Source organism: Sciurus vulgaris, assembly GCF_902686455.1.
Source record: "Sciurus vulgaris genome assembly, chromosome: 16".
Taxonomy (NCBI): Eukaryota; Metazoa; Chordata; class Mammalia; order Rodentia; family Sciuridae; genus Sciurus; species Sciurus vulgaris.
In genome coordinates this window covers 48,427,899-48,451,374 of record NC_136477.1, presented here as the reverse complement: position 1 = coordinate 48,451,374, position 23,476 = coordinate 48,427,899, and the positions used below count along the sequence as shown (strand labels likewise).

Below are 23,476 nucleotides of genomic sequence, written 5' to 3'. Positions count from 1 at the left end.
CACACACAAGAGAACTAATAGATTTCATGATCAGCAGACATACTAATGAAATCCTGGAAAGTGTTTTCAGGGAAACAGGTCTCACATGGAAACTTCAAAGAAATAGCAACAACCAAAAGGGTAAATATATGAGTAAATTTAAAATGATTTACTTTATCAATAATAAAAAAATCTTATTGAGATTAAAACACAGAATATAGATAACAACTGTCAAAATAGATGGAGTAAACTGAGTTAAAATGTTCTAAGTCTTTGTATGTCTGAGAAAAGAGTATAAGTAGCAAAAATAATTTCACTATAATATTGGATGATGCATGTTGTAATTTTTATGTTAATCACTAAAAGATGAGTAAGAAAGAATATAGCCACAAAAGTAAAAGAGAAGAAGACCTGAGGGAAAAGATAAAAATTATCTTTATAAAAAGACAAGAAAAGAACTTCTAGTTTCAGGCCCAACATATAACAAATTTGAAAGTTATTAATCCCATCCTTACAAGAAAGAAGTTGAACTGAAAGTCAACAATTCTTCTTAGAGAATTGAGGTCATAGGGTTAACTTGTTATCTACCTCCCCAAATTGGAGAAATAATCAGGTGGAAACAGAGAATTAGAAATTATCTGAGCACAAGTTCAGTTGAAACTTCCAAAGAATGAACATTTAGGTTGTAATTGGTGAGTTACTAGAGACTTAGTGCATACAAGTCTGAGATTTAAAAATTCCCAGGCCAGTGCTGACAATATAGCCCATCTCGTAGGGTGCTTGCCTAGCATGTGCAAGGACCTGCGTTCAATCCCCAGCACCGCAGGATGGGGGGAAAAAAGTAAAAATTCCCAGGTCAATAAGGTGTCTCCAAGGATCAAAAGAAAAAATACTTAGAGGTAAATGAGAATACCAATACTACATACCAAAATCTCTGGGACACTGTGAAGGCAGTATTAAGAGGAAAGTTCATTGCACTGAGCTTATTTACCTAAAGAATAAAAGTCAACAAATAAATGACCTAACATTACAGCTCAAAGCCCTAGAAAAAGAACAAATCAATACCCAAAACAGTAGAAGACAGGAAATAATGAAAATCAGAGCTGAAAATCAATGAAATTGAAACAAAAGAAACAATTTAAAAAATTGACAAAACAAAAAGTTGGTTCTTTGAAAAAAAATAATAAATTGAAAAACCCCTAGCCACACTAACAAAGAAAAAGACGAGAAAACCTAAATTACTAAAATATGTGATGAAAAGGAATTATCACAATGGACACAACTGAAATACTGAAGATAATTAGAAACTACTATGAAAATTTATATTCCAATAAAATAGAAAATATTGCAGACAATGACAAATTTCTACAGACATATGATCTACCTAAACTGAATCAGGAGGTCATACACGATTTAACAGAACAATTTTAAGTAATGAATAGAAAACGCCATTAAAAGCCTACCAATTAAGAGAAGCCCAGCACAGGGCCCAAGGAGCAACATGACCAGTGTGTTCTTACCATCTCCTCTGGCCAGTGGCACAACCTATCCTGGTTCTGCTCTGACCTCTTAATTTAGAAGGGAGGTTTAGAAGTGAGGAGCTGAGAAGGTTGGCCTACTCAGTGCTCTGGCCTGCTGAAGCTGAATAGGATAGATTGGTTCAGTCTGGAAGTTAGAACCCAGCAGGCGCCATCATGACTTAGCATCCCAATGTAGGGTTTGCAGAGAGAGCCATATGCAATCAACTCCACTAATTCAATTAAAACTTCCTTGTTGTTTGTCAAAAAAAAAAAAAAAAAAAAAAAAAAAAAGGAAAAAGAAAGAAAGAAAATAAAAAAGAAAAGAAAGAAAAAAAAGCCCAGGACCAGACAGATTCTCAGCCAAGTTCTACAAGACCTTCAAAGAAGAATTAACTCCAATTATTCCATGAAATAGAAAAGGAGGGAACCCTTGCAAACTCATTCTATAAGGTTGATATCACCCTGATACCAAAACCAGACAAAGACACATCAATGAAAGAAAACTACAGACCAATATCCCTGTTGAACAGAGATGCAGAAATTCTCAATAAATTCTGGCAACTTGCGTACAAAACATATTAAAAAGATAGTGCACCATGATCAAGTGGGGTTCTTCCCAGGAATGCAGGGTTGGTTCAACATATGGAAGTCAATAAATATAATTCATCATATCAATAGGCTTAAAACAAGAATCATATGACCATCTCAATAGATGCAGAAAAAGCATTTGACAAAATATAGCACTCCTTCATGTTCAAAACACTAGAAAAACTAGGGATAGTAGGAACATACCTCAACATCATAAAAGCATATATGCTAAACCCCAGGTCAACATCATTCTAAATGGAAAAAAATTGAAAGCATTCTCTCTAAAAACTGGAACAAGACAGAGATGCCCTCTTTCCCCACTTTTATTCAACATTGTCGTTGAAACTCTAGCCAGAGCAATTAGAAGAAAGAAATCAAAGGTATATAAATAGGTAAAGAAGAACTCAAACTATTACTATTTGCTGATGATATGATTCTATATTTGGAAGAGTCAACAAATTCCACCAAAAACCTTCTAAAACTAATAAATGAATTCATCAAAGTAGCAGGATATAGAATCAATACTCATAAGTCAAATGCATTCCGACACATCAGTAATGAATCCACTGAAAAGAAATGAAGAAGAACACTACCCCATTAACAATTGCCTCAAAAAAATAAAATACTTGGGAATCAATCTAACAAAAGAAGTGAAAGACCTCTACAATGAAAACTACAGAACACTAAAAATATGAAACTGAAGAAGACCTTAGAAGATGGAAAGACCTTCCTGGATAGGCAGAATTAATATTGTCAAAACGACCACATTACCAAAAGTGTTTTGCAAATTTAATGCAATTCCTATTAAAATCTCAGTGACATTCTTCATAGAACTAGAAAAAGTAATCATGAAATTCTTTTAGAAAAATAAGAGATCCAGAATAGCCAAAGCAATCCTTAGCAAAAAAAAGTGATGCAGGAGGCATCACAATAACAGACTTCAAACTACAGAGCTATAATAATAAAAACAGCATGGCACTGGCACAAAACTAGACATGTTGACCAATGGTACAGAATAGAAGACACAGAGACAAACCCACATAAATATGAATATCTCATACTAGACAAAGGTGACAAAAACATTCACTGGAGAAAAGATAGCTTATTCAACGAAGACTGCTGGGAAAACTGGAAATGCACATGTAACAAAATGAAATTAAACCCTTATCTCTCACCCTGCAAACTCAACTCACTGTAGATCAGACTTGAGCACTAGAACAGATATCCTGTGATTACTAGAAGAAAAGTATGCCCAAATCTTCACCATGTCAGCCTAGGAGCTGATTTCCTTAACAAGATCCCTAAATGCAAGAAGTTAAATCCAGAATCAATAAATGGAATGGATTAAAACTAAAAAAGTTTCTTTTCAGCAAAAGAATCAATAATGTGAAAAGAAAGCCTATAGGTTGGGAGAAAATCTTTACCACACACACCTCAGATAAAGCATTAATCTCTAGGATATAAAAGAACTCAAAAACCTTAAAACCAAAAAATAATAATAATAATAATAACTCAATCATTAAATGGACTAAGGAACTGAACAGACACTTCACAGAAGATATACAATCAACAAATATACAAAAAAATGTTCAACATCTCTAGTAATTAGAGAAATGCAAATAAAAACTACCCTAAGATTTGATCTCACTCCAATCAGATTAGCAATTATCAAGAATACAAGCAACAATAAATGTTGGCGAGGATGGGAATGCAAATTAGTGCAACCATTATGGAAAGCAGTATGTAGATTCCTCAGTAACTTGGAATGGAACCACTGTTTGACCCAGTTATCCCACTCCTCAGATTATACCCAAAGGATTTAGAATCGACATACTATAGTGACATAGCCACATCAATGTTTATAGAAGCTCAATTCACCATAGTTAAAATATGGAACCAACCTAATTGCCTTTCAACAGATGAATGGGTGAAGAAAATGTGGTACATATGCACAATGGAATATTATTCAGCCTTAAAAAAGAATGAAATTATGGCATTTGCTGGTAAATGGATAGAGTTAGAGAATATCATGCTAAGTGAAATAAGCCAAACCCCCCAAAACAAAGACTTAAGTGTTTTCTCTGATATGTGAATGGTAATTCACAATGTTGTGGGGGATAGGGAAGAATAGAGTTACTTTAAAATAGGTAGAGAGTAGTGAAGGGAGGGGAAGGGGTGTGGGGGTAGGGATAACAGTACAGTGAAACAGACATTATTACCTCTTGGACATATATGACTGCATGACGAATGTGATCCTGCAATATGTATAATCAGAAAACTGAGAGATTATACTCCATTTATATATGATCTATCAAAATGTATAAATGTGAGCTGGGGTTGTGACTCAGTGGTAGAGCACTTGCCTAGCACATGTGAGGCACTGGGTTTGATCCTCAGCACCACATAAAAAAATAAAAAAAAAGGTATTGTGCTCATATACAACTAAAAATTTTTTTAAAAATCGTATAAATGCATTCTACTTTCATGTACAATTAGAATAAAATTAAAAATTAAAAATTAAAAAAATTAATGAGTCATTGTGACATTAAAAGACTGTAAATGAATATTATTAAGTCAAGGGAGCCAATCAGCAAAGCCTATATATTGCATGAGTCCAACTATATAACACTCTAGAAAAGGCAAAACTATGAAGATAGTAAAAGGAAAAATGATTGCCAGGGGTTAGGAAGGAGAGGAGGCTGAATCTGCACAAAAGAATTTTACAGAAGTGAAACTATTCCCTCTGATACTATAATAATGGATACATATCACCACGTATTAGTAAAGTCTGAAGCACAATATTGAGAGTGAACCTTGATATAAGCTATGGACTTATTTATGGGTGTTAATATTATATTAATGTAAACTCAAGGATTGTAACAATTACACCACTCTGAGGAGTTTTGTTAGTGAGGGAGATTATTTAAAATCTCTGTACTTTCTGTTCATGTGTGATGTGCATCTTGAACTTCCCTATAAAAATTAAGGCTTAAAAATGATGTGTAAGACAGGAAAGTACAAAACACTATGGAGTAAAACAAAGAACTAATTAAGGAAATGGAGTGACACACTATGTCCTTGGGGAATACTCGGCAAAATTGTTAACTTTCCACAAAATTATAATTCTCTATAATTTCCAATGTATTCCTAATCAAAACTCTAACAGGTTGTTGAGTATCTTTATATTTAGGACTTTACAGGATGATTCTAAATTTTAAATGGAAATAAAGGAAGAAGATGAGACGAAACTATCATATATTGAGACTTTTTAAAAGACTACTTATAAAGACATGAATGGAACTGAATAAAAGTGCAGGAACAGCTCTAGATATATGTGTATTTATTGCAAAGGTGGCACTACAGAGCAATGGGGAAAAGGTAGTCTTTTCAAGAAGTGGATAACTATGGGGAAAAAATGTGAAAACTGGTTTCTATTTTAGACCATGAACACAAATCAGTTTCATGTGGCTTAATGATCTAATTGTAAAAGGCAAGTAATAATTTCAAGATGATTTTCTATGAGAATATCCTCATAATATTGGGCTAAGGAAAGGGTTTTCCCTAAGCACAGTCCATAAGTAAGATGATATTAAAATTAAGAATTTGTGTTAAACAAAAGCCAGCATTAAGAGAATAAAAAAGCAAGCTGAAGAGCAAGTAACAATTTGCCATATATTATTGCCAAGGGATTGTATTTATCCTATGTAAAGAACTCAAACAAATGAATAAGAGAGACACAACACCCAAAAGAAAATAAGGGCAAGTGATGTGAGCAGTCATACTACAATAGATTTTCAAATGCTCTAAAAATGTATAAACAAATGTTTAACTTCATTAGTCATCAGAAAAATGTAAATTAAAACCATGATGCAATGAAATTTATCACATACCAAAATACATTTTAAAATGACAACACAAAATGTTGGTGTGTATGTGGAGCAAAGGAATGCTCAAACTGTTAATGGGATGGAAATGGTATGATCATTCTGAAAAACAGTTGCAAATTTCTAGGTACCTGCCTAAATGTGCACCAAGATCTATATCCAACAATGTTCATAGCACAATTGTTTACAATAAAGCAAACTGGAAATAACTCAAATGTTCCAAGAATAGAACAGATAAACTTTAATGTAATCAAAGTTTACAATAAAGCAATCAAAACAAATAAATGACAGCTTCACAAATAAATGAGTTTCATGAAACAACATGGATGGATCTCAAATAACATGAGAGCTGAGGAAATAGCTCAGCTGGCAAAGTGCTTGCTTCACAAGCACAAGGCCCTGAGTTTGATCCCCAGTACTGCAAAAATGAATGAATGAATGAATGAATGAATGAATGAATAAACAAACAAACAAACAACACTGAGGAAAGTCTTATCTCATAAAAATAATGTTGAGGAAAAATGTCCAGATAAATGAATACATGTAATGTGCTTTCATTTATATAAAAGTAAAATTAAATTTCAGTGTTAGCCTTGAGGATAGTAGTTATCTTTGGAGAAAGTATGGGGGCGGCAACTAAGTAGCACAGAGGCACTTCAGAGATGATGAGAACGTTCTGTTTCTTGACCCAATTTTCCCTGTGTAAGAATTTAGTAGGTTTTTTATTACCTTTTGTGAACTTTGATGTATTATACAAAATTTAAAAATCAAATAAACATCAGAACACTAATATTGTAGAAGACATTATTATCAATTAAAGGCACAATTAAAATCATGAATTAGATCAAGCAAAATACAATATCCTCTGAGAAGCCATCTTTACACACTAAATTTTCAAGTTAGGGATTTAAAATTAGTAAATTAAGAAAAAGAAAGTAACTTACAGGAGAAGATTCGCACATAATAAAAAGGAAAATAACAGTTTGTCCTTCTCAAATAGTGATCGGCAAATATTACAATATAAGTTGTATGTGAAGTGGTCATTTAGATACCGTAGGCGTTTTTCCAAAATTTTGGATTTATTACTAAAAGGTTAAAGAAAAGGAAAACATATTGTCAAACAAACCTAAATAAAAATAAGTAACATTAATAAGCATATAAACTTTAATTTCATCAAAATACTCACCATTAAAGACATTTGAAATCACACACATATATAAACATATACAAATGAATATAAAACTGGTGAAATCTGAATAAGTCTATGGATTGCAGCAATATTAATTTCTTGTATGCAATATCGGAATATAGTTATATAACAGGTTACCCTTGGAGAAACAGTGAAGAAGCACATGGGACCTCCATGTACTTTTTTTTGAATGTGTGTGGTTTGTAACTTCTTGTGAATCTGTATTTCAAAATAGTTTTTTAAAATAAAGTATGATTCTGTGAAAAAACAAAATATGTTTATACCATCTCTCTGTTTTCGAAATTCTAAGTACCTTATTTTACCCTCAAATGACTGAAAACAATCAGTTAATTGAAAAAAAAATCACCACTACCTACTGAATTTGTTAGTAAGAGAAATGTAAGCAGTAGAGCTGGAAGGGAAATGGGTGTAGTTATAAAAGAGCAGCATGGAGGATTCTTGTGGTGATGAAAATGTACTTTATCTTGACTGTATTAATCTCAATATCATGGTTATTATATTGTTCTATATGTTTTCAAAATGTTACTATTGGGGAAACTGGGTAAAGGGTACAGGAGATCTGTATCATTTCTTATAATCTCATATGAATCTACATTTATCTCAAAGTTAAATTTTGATTAAAGAATACTACTTGGTCCACAGGAATGGAGTTGAAGGGTTGGGTACTGACACTTGTCTGAATGGAACTTTTTGCACAGGATTGACTTTTCAAGTCATTAATGGTTTATATATTCAAACATAATAAAGTCAACAAAGATGAAGTGAAACCCTGAAATAAAGTATAAAAATAAGAAAATTAGCCTTACTGTATTTCATATGAATAACATCATCACACTAAAGGGGAAAATAACAAATCCACATTAACTTTTATATATATTATTTTATTTCTAAAAACACAGTTTTTGTGTAGACATATTCATTGAATGCTCTTTGAGCAGAATTACTGGATCAAATGGCAAATCTGTTTAATATTTTGTGGAACTTTCAATGTGGCCATGCTATTTTAAAATCCCACCCAGTAGTGTATAAGAATTTCAATTACTCCATATCCTTACTGTGAAACTTGTGTTTGACATTTATGTCAATTCTTCAACTTAAACTTTCTCTATCATGTGCTTTATGTAAATTCAAATTCCAAAATGCAACTGGGACATCTTAAGAGATTTAATCACTTAAGATTTTTCTCCAAAGAACGCATGAAGAAAGAAATTTCCTATAGCACATTTAAATCACATTTTAATTCTATCAAATCACATTTTAATTCTATTTAATGAGTACAGCTGTTACTAAATATTAGAAATTGTTATAAATACTTTGTAAACACTGTCTCATTTAATTCTCATAACAACCCTGAAAGGTAAGTACTACTATTATCTCTATTTTAAGGGTAAGGAAACCTGAGATGACTATAGAACCATTAACTGACTTGCTTGTGGTCATGTAGATAGTATGTGGAAACCTTGAGATTTAATCCCTGACTCCAAAATCTGTGTACATTTACTAATTGAGTTAAGGGGAAATATCCAGCAAACTGACAGAAATGTGGGACTGAAGGCTTTTAGAGACCTCATGGTTAGAGGAGAATAAATTGGAGTTGTCAGCAAAAATAAATCATGTGCATTTTAAAAAATATTTAAAAGAAATAAAAAGGCTAAAGCTAATCCCTTTATGCCTAAATCTTAAGAAATAAAATACCTTAAGGTAGGAAGACTTTAATTATCTTTTTTTGGTTCTTTTATTTTCTTCTGCCTTCCTTCCCTCACTTTTCCATAATGATTTTAATGATTTATAATTACATTTCAAAAGTAATTAGAAACAGATTTTTTTCTTTAGGTACTTGGGATCAAATTCAGGATCTCTTGCATGCCAGGCCAAGTGCTCTCCACAAAGCTACATCCCCAGACATTTTTTTCCCTTCTTTTCTTAAAAAATAATTTCATTTTGAGACAGGGTCTCATTAGTAGACCAAACTGGCCTTTAACTTGTTTTCCTCCTGGTCTCAGTCTCCCTGGTAGGTAGGATTACAAGTGTATGCCTCTGTATCTAGCTAAAAGTTACATTTTTTAAATGGAAAGAATAGTGAAAATTCAACCTAGGGAGGATGGATGAAGCAAGAAAAGGTTTACCTGTCATGAATAGAGTTGATATAAAGATTCACAAACCAGATGAGAGAGTACTGGTACATGGGATCAATGTTAGCCAGATCTGCAATGCTAAAGAATAACACTGATGAATGTTTAGCTATGGGTCTGTAGCCTTCTCGAGACTCTGCTATTTTTAGTTCCGTTTTTTCTGCAATCTAGAAGAGAAAAATTGAGGTTAAAAAGTAAGGAACGTATTTTAATTATGTACTTTTCATATAACCAAGTTTTTATTTTAAGAAAATGACCCTTAACTCAATGAAAAATTATATGAATTTAACTCAAGTACAGTTTACCAAAAAGGGTTCTACCATGCTAAAATCTAGAGAGAAGGAAGAGCAAGGGGATGAAGAGAAGAAATTAAGATTTTGATTTTAAATTTAACAGATTAAAGGCATGATTAGCCACAATTTATTTTTTATTTGAGAAATGCCAGAGCTATCAATCTTTGCTCATTCTCTACTTGACTCTGACATGTGTCTACTATTTGCCCCCTCTTGTTTAATAGGTCAAAGACAGATGGGGTAGGGAGACACAGCTAGAGAGCAAAGTACATGTATGTATGTTTAAGATGTTAATGTGTACTAGAACCCAGCACAAAGTCTGGTTGATGGTTTTATACATTAAAAACATTTTTTTTCAACTAATTTCTCATATGTTTAACTTTTCTAGACTTAGATAATCAACACAAAGGAAAATTTTCTCCAAAATAATAACACTTCACTTGACAACTCAATCTGATAGTTTGATATTTTATAGGAATAAAAGGCCCAGAGCACTGTTCTAACCTACTTTCCTTTCTTTGGTATCGTTATCTACTGACTCTGTTGAGTGAGGATGCCTATGCAATCATGTTTATATTGAATAGCCTTATTTGTCATTGATTGGGTCAGGTGACAGGGACAGAACTAAACCCAAGATACACTTACAAAAATTTCCCTAGAAAATCAGAACTTGAGTCTCACAAACTGAAGTCTGGTGGAATTGGGCTTTAGGCTAAAAGGTAATGGTACTTTTTCTACATGTTGGATTCTATATGCTAGTTAAGTATATGCAGAAACAGATACAAAAGTTTTACAGAAGAAATTGGTCCTCAGATAGAGTGATGACAACACAGTTGAAGATAGAGGGAGAGGGAAAGGCAGAGAGAGGCAGAGAGAGAAAGAAAGAGAAAGAGAAAGAAAGAGAGACTAAATGCTTTCCATTCATGTGGATATTTCCTATAGTTGGTAAAATAAAATTCTCTGTTATGGTTTGGATTTGGAATGTCCCTCAAGGGCTCACAAGTTGAAGTCTTGGTTCCCAATGCAGGAATGTTCACAGGTGGGGCTTTTAGAAAATGACTGGATCCTGAGGGTTCTTATCTCATCAGTGGATAAATCCATTGATGGATTCATAATTCAAACGGACTAGTGGGAGATGGTGGAAACTGTAGAGGTGGGACAGATTAGAACAGAGTGGGTTCTTAGGAGTGTGCCCTTGGGAATATGTCTTGTCCTTGGCCATTTCCTCTTTTTCTCCCTCCTTCTCTGTTCTTCCCAATTGGTATGACCATTCCCTCCCTGTCATGTTTTTCTGCCTCATAACAGGCCCAGAATCAATGGAGCATGGATTGAAACCTCTGAGTTAGAACAGATCCTGAAACTGTGTGCCAAAATAAATCTTTCCTCCTCTAAATTGATTTTCTCAGGCATTTTTGTCACTGCGAGGAAAATCTAACACAATTACCATATATATTTTTTATTTTGAATGGGCTTGTACTTCCTACAAACAAACTTTCCCAAAAACTAAATAATAGAGACACAAATAAACTGAAAGTAAATTTTGCACCTCAATCTTGTCTATAATAAGTATAACAAAGTTAATAATAATGAGAATTAATGAAATATTATGTAAAAAAGCATAATCTTGGTGTTCCTATTTAAACCTTCTATTACTTAAACCTGGAGTTTTCAACCAAATGACATTTTACCATCAAAAACAGTAGCAAGCAAAACCAAATACCAAATATTGTTATTATTTTAAAATAGTAAATAATAATTTAATTCGTGTTCCATGACTTGATTGACTGTTTTGGTGGTACTAGGAATTGAATCCAGGGCTTCATGCTTATTAGGCAAGAGCTCTACCACTGAATAGTTTCAGTCCCTCAACAGTATATTTGTAAATAATCTTTGCTAAATTTGGATCCTTAATATGAAAAGCAAGAATTGAGATATATACTTTAAACAAATCATTTGCCATTAATGGTCTAAAGTCAAAGAACAAGACATTTTCCAAAAATATAACTGAATATGTTAGAGATGTTAAAAGAGAATAATTCGTTATTTGTAAAAATATCCCCGTCCGTAATATTTAAGAATCAAAAGGACTAAATTTCAGTCATAATATCACTGGTGTGGGGCTAAGTTTTGAAATCTATAGAACAAAACCCTTAGTTTTTTTTTTTTTTTTTTTTTTTGTGTGTGTGTGTGTGTGTGTGTGTGTTTAATTTGTAGTTTGGCTTAAAAGGGAAAAGCAGGTTTTAGACTATGTGGGGGAACTTTCCCCTGCAGATGGTGGCATAGAAGTCAGGGCCAGATTCAGAATGTTTTAAATCTAATTATATAGTGCTCTAAACTATGTAACAATCAATGGAACCCAGCCAGCAGGATACTGTTTAGTAAATTTCCTTTACATTATAAGATAAAATACTTGAACCAAAAGATATTTCTATTCCTTTTATCCTTGAGTCTTAATGGGAAATAAGTTAGTAAATGTTCCTTAGCTTCTCTCCCCCTTTAAAAAAGTTCAGTGAGGAGACAATGAGAAGCTTGTTTGTTCTGCTCTGATGAATAGGAATTAAGAAGGGGAACACTATAGAACATTCTATTCATGGTCCCAGGTCGGGGCTGCCATAGAATATTACTCTAAGAACCTACTTCATTAGTTTACCAAGAGAGAGTCGGGGGTACACCTGATCAAATATTCCTTATGATCACATTTATGCAAAACTAAACCTATCCAAAGAGAAGGTACCTGAACATTTTGAAAGTCCTCTGCCTTTGAGTAGAGCTAGACTGGAATGGAGAACAGTGGAGGATTACTAAGGGCTTAGTGTACTATCGGTTCTGATTTTTAAAATTTTTTAATTATCCCAAAGTGAAGGAATACCTAATTCATTGGGTGGGACCTAAAGAGGACTGAAAAGTCTGAAAACTTACAAAGTTAGCCTGTACGAGTCATTCTGCAGTGCTATTTAATTGTGTAAACTTGAGCCTCAACTAACTTTTGTGGGCCCTGGTTTTCTGAACTTATGAAGTGCAAAAGAGAACTGCTAGCTAAGGTCTATTCCACATGTAATGCTGTATGACTCTATAAAGAATCATAGCATTTGGCTGTGTTAGATGAATTCGCAATAAATACAGTATTGTCTTAGACAACTTGCCTCCCTGCCTCTACCTGCAACTCCCACGTCTTATATTTCTTTCTCTGATAAACACATGACAAGGTAATATCAAAAACATCCTTACTGCGGTGTTCCTTGAACAATTTATTATCCAGTCAACTACCTCCATACATCTCTACCTCCAACCACTAACAGATATAAGACAAATTCTCAAATTCAACTTATAACGTGAAGAGTCAATTAAAACTTAAGTAAACCTGACAAGTTTGCCTTACCAATAATAACCCCAATATATTTTTAAAACTTTCACTGTGAATTAATTTCTTCTGTGTATAGCTATGTAGATATCATATAGGCAGAGTTTAAGACTTTTATTGTACTTTTATCATCTAAAATGTTCTCTTCTGAAGATGATAATGTTTCTCAATTTTTTCTCAATAGCTCTTAATTGTTCATTATTAACTGCAGACTAAAGAATAAGAGCATTTTGTTCTTCACATTCCAATCAAGTTTTGAATAATTCAACTCAGATATTCTGAGTTTAAAATTAGTTTCTATGTTTTCATATTTTATCAATTCTTTTTCTTTTCCAGGAAGGCTATTATATGATTTTCTTTAGGGACTGGAAGCAAATCAAGATCTTAAGAATCAAAACACTTCTAGGATTCTTTTTTCACCTGCTGTTTCTTTGTTATCTCATTGGACATCATTTTGGCAGAGTCTAAGACTTTAATTGCACTTTCATCTTCTAAAATGTTCCCTTCTGAAGACGATAATGTTTCTAAAATTTTTGTCTCTATATCTTTTAGTTGCTTCTTATTAGCTGCAGACTGAAGAATAAGAGCATTTCGTTCCTCTTCTAATTCTGGTCTAAAAAGACAAACATTTTTTTAGTCTAAATTTATCTAATTTATATTTAGATATTATATGTACAAATTTTATAGACATTTAATTAATTTTATATACATGTAACACAAACTAAAGTGATTGGTAACTTCAGGGAAAATACTTTCATGCATATAACAAATTCAAGCAAGAGATTATTGTTTGTATGTGTCAAATATGACAATAACATGTGCCACAGTAAATCTAACAATGCTATCATTAAGTATTAAACAATATTATTAAAATATGTCTTAATAAAAAGGATGGGATGAAACTTCAAATAACACAATTTACTGTATTATAAAATGTGCTATGACATATTCACTGTTAGGCATGAGCGGAATTTTAGTATTAGAAGTAACACCACATGGTTGCATACTATCACTTTTAATTTGACTTGATGTATGAGAATACTCATGTAATACTAAACTTTAAGAGGAATAAAAGATTTTCTTCCAGAAGCAATTCTTTGCTGTAGCCTTTCTGGGTTTTATATTTTTTCTCACTTTTAAAATAATATAGATTGGGAGGGTTTCAAGATGCGGACTAGAGGGTGGCTGCATTTCATGTTGCTCCAGAACTCAGGATTCAAAAGAGGAGATATTGAGAGACTTGGGAACAATTCAAAGCAGCTGGGTGAGTCTCTCCCATTGGGGAGGCATCCCGGATGGGGCGGCAGTCCTGGAACACAGGGAACTTTGGGAAGTAGAGCTGCCTGCGAGACACCCCTCTCCCCACTGGAGCAGTGAACTTAGGCAACTGGGAGCATCGTAGAGGAGGCCACTCAGCACAGTGCTTGGACTCGGAGCAACTGCACCAGAGCTACAGGCAGTTGCCAGAGGAGGAGCTGCGCGGTGAGCTGTTTGGACTCAAAGCCACCACTCCTGAATGCCAGGGCCTGCCCTGAGGAGGAGGAGGAGGAGCACGGCAGGTCACTTGCACTCGGAGTGACTGCATCAGAGCTCCAGGCGGCTGCTCAGAGGAGGAGGTGAGTGGTGAGTTGTTTGGACTCAAAGTGATCGCTCCTGAACACCGGGGGGCTGCCTGGAGGAGGAGCGCGGTGGTTCGCTTGGTCTCGTGCAGCCGCACCAGAGCTCCAGGTGGCTGCCTGGAGGAGGCGTGCAGTGAGTCGCGTGGACTCACAGCGACTCAGAGTGACCGGTCCTGAACACGGGGGGCTGCCCAGAGGAGGAGGAGGAACGGGGCGGGTCACGTGGACTCGGAGTGACTGCCCAGGGCTATGGCGGTTGGCAGGAAGAGGAGGCACACAGTGAGTTGCTTGGACTCCTAGTGACAGCACTGGAACACTGGGCGGCTGTCCGGAGGAAGAAGTGTGCGGTGGGTCGCTGGGTCTCGGAGGGATGATACGGGAATCGAGATGGCTGCTCAGAGGTGGGGCCACATAGCCAGGCGATTAGGTGCAGAGCAGGGTCCCAAGACCTAGGAGGCTTCTTGGTGGAAAAGCCGCACAGAGACATGCTTAGGGGTGGAGCGAAGGTTCCAGGACTGCGGGCAGATTCTCTGAGGAGGGGCAGTCTAAGGAGACTCGTCTGCGAAGGGTGAGGCTCCCAGGCCCTGGAGGTAGGTCTGGGTCCCTGGGAACACTGCAGAGGAAGGCAGCCCAGCCCAGGTGGTAGTTGTAGATTGAGGGGAACCTAGGAGGGGAACAGACCAACAAGACCTCCCCACCAGGTGAGTCTTCCCTGCCCAGTGAGGTTTTCCCACAAGGACAGTAAAACCAGAGACACAGGCCCAAACAGGCCTTGCCTCAGCCCGCAGCCTAGTTACCCTTTGGATGACCATTGGTCAATAAGTGGAGGCACCTCTGCCCACTAGCAGGGAATATACCCCACCTGAAGGCCACCACCCCTAGAGAGGCAGCTTCCTTGTGGAGCACCGCACTATCAACTTCCTCCAAGACTTCAGCCTACTGAAGGCTAAGAGGGATATACTGGAAATCTTCAGGGACATTATAAGTCAATAGAGGAAATCTGCAATATCTCAGCGGTCCACTGATACCTGAACAATATGAGAAAACAAGGGAAGAAAATGCCCCAAACAAAACTAGATGTTACATCAATAAAACCCAATGACAGCATGGCAGAAGAAATGACAGAAAAGGAGTTCAGAATGTGCATAACTAAAATGATCAGGGAAGCAAACGATGAGATGAAAGAGCAAATGCAGGCACTGAATGATGAGATGAAAGAGCAAATGCAGGCATTGAATGATCACACCAATCGACAGTTAAAAGAGCAAATACAGGAAGCAAAAGATCATTTCAATAAAGAGTTAGAGATATTGAAAAAAAACCAAACAGAAATCCCTGACATGAAGGAAACAATAAACCGAATTAAGAACTCCATAGAAAGCATATCCAGTAGGATAGAACACCTGGAAGACAGAACCTCAGACATTGAAGACAAAATATTTAACCTTGAAAACAAAGTTGAACAAAAGGAGAAGATGGTAAGAAATCATGAACAGAGTCTACAAGAATTGTGGGATATCATGAAAAGGCCAAATTTAAGAATTATTGGGATTGAGGAAGGCTTAGAGAAACAAACCAAAGGAATGAATAATCTATTCAATGAAATAATATCAGAAAATTTCCCAAATCTGAAGAACGAAATGGAAAATCAAGTTCAAGAGGCTTATAGGACTCCAAATACACAAAATGACAACAGACCCACACCAAGGAACATTATAATGAAAATACCTAACGTACAAAATAAAGACAGAATTTTAAAGGCTTGAGAGAAAAGAACCAAATTACATTCGGGGGAAACCAATACGGATATCAGCAGATTTTTCAATCCAGACCCTAAAAGCTAGAAGGGCCTGGAACAACATTTTTCAAGCCCTGAAAGAAAACGGATGCCAACCAAGAATCTTATACCCAGCAAAACTTACCTTCAAATTTGATGATGAAATAAAATCCTTCCATGATAAACAAAAGCTAAAGAATTTACAAAAAGAAAGCCAGCATTACAGAACATTCTCAGCAAAATATTCCATGAGGAAGAGATGAAAAACAAAGAAGCAAATCAGCAAAGGGAGGAATTATCCTAAAGGAATTGCCAAATAAAGGAGGAACCAAGTCGTGTCAAATAAATAAATAAATAAATAAATAAATAAAATAAAATAAAATAAAATAAATGAACCAAATGACCGGGAATACAAATCATATCTCAATAATAACCCTGAATGTTAATGGCCTGAATTTGTCAATCAAAAGACACAGACTGGCAGATTGGATTAAAAAGAAAGATCCAACAATATGTTGCCTACAAGAGACTCACCTCACAGAAAAAGATACCCATAGACTAAAGGTGAAAGGATGGGGAAAAACAAACCATGCACATGGACTCAGCAAAAAAGCTGGAGTATCCATCCTCATTTCAGAGAATGTGGACTTCAAGCCAAAACTAGTCAGAAGGGATAAAGAAGGACATTTCATACTGCTTAAGGGAAGCATAAATCAGCAAGACATAACAATCATAAACATCTATGCCCCGAACAGTGGCTCATCCATGTATGTCAAACAAATCCTCCTCAATTTCAGAAACCAAATAGACCATAACACAATAATACTAGGTGATTTTAACACACCTCTCTCACCACTGGACAGATCTTCCAGACAAAAATTGAACAAAGAAACCATAGATCTCAATAACACAATCAATAATTTAGACTTAACAGACATTTATAGAGTATACCATCCAACCAAGGGCGAATACACTTTCTTCTCAGCAGCACATGGATCCTTCTCTAAAATAGACCATATATTATGTCACAAAGCTAATGTTAGCAAATACAAGAAGATAGAGACACTACCTTCTATTCTATCAGATCATAATGGATTGAAGTTAGAAATAAATGAAAGAGTAAAAAACAGAAACTACTCCAACACCTGGAGATTAAACAATATGCTATTATATGATGAATGGATAACAGAAGATATTAGGAAGGAAATTAAAAAATTCTTAGAGGTAAATGAGAACAAAGAAACATCATATCAAAATCTCTGGGACACTATGAAAGCAGTACTTAGAGGGAAATTTATTTCATGGAACGCACTTAATAAAAGAAGTAAAACTCAACAAAGAAACGACCTAACACTATGGCTCTAAGCCCTAGAAAAAGAAGAACAGACCAGCACCAAAAGTAGTAGAAGACAGGAAATAGTTAAACTCAGAGCTGAAATCAACAAAATTGAAACAAAAGAAACAATACAAAAAATTGACAAAATAAATAGTTGGTTCTTCGAAAAAATAAACAAAATTGATAAACCTTTAGCCACACTAACGAAGAGAAGATGAGAGAAAACCCAAATCACTAAAATTTGGAAAGAACAAGGAAATATCACAACAGACAGGATTGAAATACAAAACATAATTAGAAGCTATTTTGAAAATCTATACTCCAACAAAATAGAAAATTTCGAAGACATCAACAGGTTTCTAGAGACATATGAATTGCCTAAACTGAACGAGGAGGACATACACAATTTAAATAGACCAATTTCAAGTAATGAAATAGAAGAGGTCATCAAAAGCCTATCAACAAAGAAAAGTCCGGGACCAGATGGGTTCTCAGCTGAGTTCTACAAAACCTTTAAAGAAGAGCTCATTCCAATACTTCTCAAAGTATTCCATAAAATAGAAGAGGAGGGAACCCTCCCAAACTCATTCTGTGAAGCCAATATCACACTGATACCTAAACCAGACAGAGACACATGGAGGAAAGAAAATTTCAGACCAACATCCTTAATGAACATTGACGCAAAAATTCTCAACAAAATTTTAGCAAATCGCATACAAAAACATATTAAAAAGATAGTGCACCATGATCAAGTGGGTTTCATCCCAGGGATGCAAGGTTGGTTCAACATCAGGAAATCAATAAATGTCATTCACCATATCAATAGACTTAAAGTCAAGAATCACATGATTATTTCAATAGATGCAGAAAAAGCATTTGATAAAATACAGCACTCCTTCATGCTCAAAACACTAGAAAAAATAGGAATAGTGGGAACATTCCTTAACATTGTAAAGGCCATCGATGCTAAGCCCATGGCTTATATCATTCTAAATGGTGAAAAACTGAAAGCATTCCCCCTAAAAACTGGAACAAGGCAGGGATGCCCTCTTTCTCCACTTCTATTCAATATCGTCCTTGAAACTCTAGCCAGAGCAATTAGACGGACCAAAGAAATTAAAGGGATACGAATAGGAAAAGAAGAACTCAAACTATCTCTATTTGCTGATGATATAATTATATATTTAGAGGAACCTGGAAATTCCACCAGAAAACTCTTAGAACTCATAAGTGAATTCAGTAAAGTAGCAGGATATAAGATCAATGCACATAAACTAATGCATTTTTATACATAAGTGATGAATCTTTGGAAAGAATAATCAGGAAAACTACCCCATTCACAACAGCCTCAAAAAAAAAAAAATAAAATAAAATACTTGGTTATCAATCTCACAAAAGAGGTGAAAGACCTCTACAATGAGAACTACAGAACACTAAAGAAAGAATAAAGAAAACCTTAGAAGGTAGAAAGATCTCCCATGTTCTTGGATAGGCAGAATTAATATTGTCAAAATGGCCATACTACCTAAAGTGCTATACAGATTCAATGCAATTCCAATTAAAATCCCAATGACGTACCTTACAGAAATCGAGCAAGCAATTATGAAATTCATCTGGAAGAATAAGAAACCCAGAATAGCTAAAGCAATCCTTAGCAGGAAGACTGAAGCAGGGGGTATTGCAATACAAGATCTTCAACTCTATTACAAAGCAGTAGTAACAAAAACGGCATGGTATTGGTACCAAAATAGACAGGTAGATCAATGGTTCAGAATAGAGGATGCGGACACAAACCCAAATAAATACAATTTTCTCATACTAGACAAAGGGGCCAAAAATATGCAATGGAGAAAAGATAGCCTCTTCAACAAATGGTGCTGGGAGAATTGGAAATCCATATGCAACAGAATGAAACTAAACCCATATCTCTCACCATGCACGAAACTAAACTCAAAATGGATTAAGGACCTCGGAATCAGAACAGACACCCTGCATCTTATAGAAGAAAAAGTAGGTCCAGATCTTCAACATGTTGGCTTAGGATCAGACTTCCTCAACAGGACTCCCATAGCACAAGAAATAAAAGCAAGAATCAGTAACTGGGATAGATTCAAACTAAAAAGCTTTCTCTCAGCAAAGGAAACTATCAGCAATGCAAAGAAAGAGCCTACAGAGTGGGAGAAAATCTTTGCCAATCATACTTCAGATAGAGCACTAATCTCCCGAATCTATAAAGAACTCAAAAAACTCTACACCAAGAATACAAATAATCCAATCGACAAATGGGCTAAGGAAATGAACAGACACTTCACAGAAGAAGATCTACAAGCAATCAACAAACATATGGAAAAATGTTCAACATCTCTAGTAATAAGAGAAATGCAAATCAAACTACCCTGAGATTCCATCTCACCCCAATTAGAATGGCGATTATCAAGAATACAAGCAACGACAGGTGTTGGCAAGGATGTGGGGAGAAAGGTACACTCATACATTGCTGGTGGGGTTGCAAATTAGTGCAGCCACTCTGGAAAGCAGTGTGGAGATTCCTTAGAAAACTTGGAATGGACCCACCATTTGACTCAGCTATCCCACTCCTCGGCCTATACCCAAAGGACTTAAAATCAGCATACTGCAGAGATACAGCCTCATCAATGTTCATAGCTGCTCAATTCACTGTAGCCAGATTGTGGAACCAACCTAGATGCCTTCAGTTGATGAATGGATAAAGAAACTGTGGTATATATATACAATGGAATATTATTCAGCCATAAAGAATGATAAAATTATGGCATTTGCAGGCAAATGGATGAAACTGGGGAATATCATGCTAAGTGAGATAAGTCAATCTCAAAGAACCAAAGGACGAATCATATCGCTAATAAGTGGATGATGACACATAATGGGGGGAGGGAGGAGTTAATGTTAGGGTTAGAGTTAGGGTTAGGGAGGGCGGCAAGAATGGAGGAAGGAAGGACTGTACAGAGGGAAAAAAGGGGTGGGAGGGGTGGGGGGAAGGGGAAAAAAACCAGAATGAATCAAACAACATTACTCTATGTAAATTTATGATTACACAAATGGTATGCCTTTACTCCATGTACAAACAGAGAAACAACATGTATCCCATTTGTTTACAATTAGAAAAAAGAAAAAAAAAATAGTAATGAAAAATATCTAAGCATAAATAAAATAAAATAATTATAATGTTACAGCACCATTAATAATCACTGTTAGCATTCAGGTATACTGCTTTTACTGCTTTCCAGTCCTTTTTTTTTTTTTTTTTTCCTTTTTGTATATACAGATATCCATTCACCCATTACATTTTAAATAAAATATTACCTATATTGTATGTAAGCAGTTTTGTGTCATGGTTTTTCCTTCATATCATAAACATTTTCTAACTTCATGAACATTTTGTATACAAGTCTTTTAATTTAAATATATATAAGTCTTTGAATACATTTCTGACTATCTCCATGGCATAGAGTCTTAGGGATGAAAACTGTGGCTCAATAAGATATGTCAAAAGTCATGGCATGTAACCTGAATTCCACTACCCATACTAAAAACACAATATAACCTGGTTGGCTTATAACTTACTTATTACTATTTTAAAGAATTATGTAATTAATCATAATAACAAAATACAAAAACAGTTTCAAAATAATCCTGAAACAAAAATATATTGATCTATAAATATTCCTCTCTAGATTATATTGAAGTTTCTAACAAATTACATACCTCTCCTTTGCAACAACAATGCCTAGTAATTGATCTTCAAGTCCTTCTGGAGTTATCATGAAATTGAGCAAAGACACTTTAGTAGCCAGCTCTGGCATGTAGTGTGGATTTCTTAGTTTTGTAGTGATATAAAATTTGAAGTCAAAGGAATACTCAATAATGACTTCACCAAGTCGGATGCAATCAAGGCCACCTATATTTCAGAAAACGAATGCATTATAAATGAGCCAAAATCATATAGCCCCTCCTGTTATGTTCTTTTAAGGCCTTGTGTAGGCTACAAATAGAATCCTAAATAATCTGAAATAGAAAACTGGTGTGACAAGTCATAGACACAGAGTCAAGTAAGCAACTTTATAGCTTATTCTGTAGTAGTACACATTTTGGAGTAGTATAGGATATTTTCTCTAGTTGTTATGGGACTTCGTAAATTAAAGTTTCTTTTTTTAAAAAATATTCTTTGTTGTAGATGGATATGATACCTTTCTTCTACCCATTTTTATGTAGTGCTGAGGATCAAACCCCGTGTCTCACACATAGTAGGCAATTTCTGTTGAGTTTCATTCCCCCATCAAATTTCAATCATGAGTCCAAAAATCTATATATGATTAAAGCTCTTAAAGGTACTAGAACTTAGCAGAGACAAAATTTTCATAAGCAAAAAGATATAAGATGGGCAATGTTTAGCTAAACTCAACTCTAATCCACATTTACCACCACTGTTCATAATAATGAATTTTGTGTGGTCAATGATCACAAGATAAAGAAATTTCAGGTTGGCTTCAATTTCTTTATGTTCTCTATAGAACAAGAGTCTAGATAACAGTGGTTAAGACAAAGAAGAGAGGGCAACATATTTATCTTGGAATATTCAAACAAGGTTCATTCCTGATAGCTGGTTTTGAATGTTTTTATACTTGTAACAATGATAAAGTTATTAATATTATTATTAAATTTACATAGTGGTTTTCTTTCGTGCCTCAAAGATAAGCCAATCATATTTAAGTTCTACACTTAATATTAACTGCCTTGTACCTTGTTTAAAAGTTTGTCTAAGTAGTAAAGGCTCCAAAGAAGGATCCAGTTCTTCACCAACATTTTCTAATAGAAGTGGAGTTCCAAACTGTATACAGTTTTCCAATGTCCTTATATAGTCTGAATCTGATAGCTTAATAACACTGAGCTGATTTTCTTTCTCAGAGTTTTTGATCCACTTATTGGCTTGACCCTGGGGGTCAATCATTAAAGGCCTAGAGATATAAGAAGAAAAACTTTGAGAGGAACACCTAAATATTGAGATTTCCTTAAATTACATAGCTTAAAAAATAACACCATCAATCTATACAAATACAGAGTGATATTACCAGGATTTTTACAAAAGTCCTTTGAGCAAAAAAGTGAAAAGGAGTTTTATTCTTATTTATTTTTCAATGAAGATTCAGTCTCAGGAAGTACTTTTTTCTAGATTCCAAAGCTAGTTCAGTGTGAGAAGAATTGAACCTTGTAAACCTGTGAGCTAAGTGCTCTTTCCAATGTAGCACAGTGACTTCATAGAAATTTTAATGCATGATGTTGATTAACATAATATGAAAAATAATACATTATTTGCTAAAAATGTAAAACAAGGGATTTACCAGCTTATAAAAGATTGATTTTTCTCAATTTATGAGTAGAACCATAAAGTAAAAATTGAGTGAAGTTAAGTCTAGTATATATTTGATATCTATATAGGATTTTTTTTTCCTGAGTAGAGCAGAGACTTTATGTTGAAAAATATAAAAATTCATTAGAAGGAGAGACTACAACAGTGGTTACCAAAGTTTGGGAGAATTGTGGGGAGGGGAGATCTAGAGAGGATAGTTGATGAGCACAGGGGTGCACATGGATAGGAGGAATAACTTCTAAGGTTCTGTAGCACAGAAGGATAAATATGGTTGACAACAATTAATTGAATACTTCTAGATAGCAAGCAAACCAAGAAGATTTTGAGTGTTCCCAACACAAAGAAATGGTAAATATTTGCAGTTTAGCTA

At 34.9% G+C, this 23,476-nt stretch overlaps 1 protein-coding gene across 1 annotated transcript in view; it reads right to left on the bottom strand.

Moving 5' to 3' along the window:
• Positions 1 to 23,476, bottom strand: part of LOC306647289 (dynein axonemal heavy chain 12-like) — a 332,440-nt gene that overhangs the window by 73,413 nt on the left and 235,551 nt on the right. Inside the window, 5 exon segments of the mRNA XM_079116520.1 lie at positions 6,916 to 7,056; positions 9,308 to 9,480; positions 13,388 to 13,580; positions 21,444 to 21,636; positions 22,479 to 22,693. Coding sequence (XP_078972646.1) covers positions 6,916 to 7,056; positions 9,308 to 9,480; positions 13,388 to 13,580; positions 21,444 to 21,636; positions 22,479 to 22,693 — 915 coding nt within the window.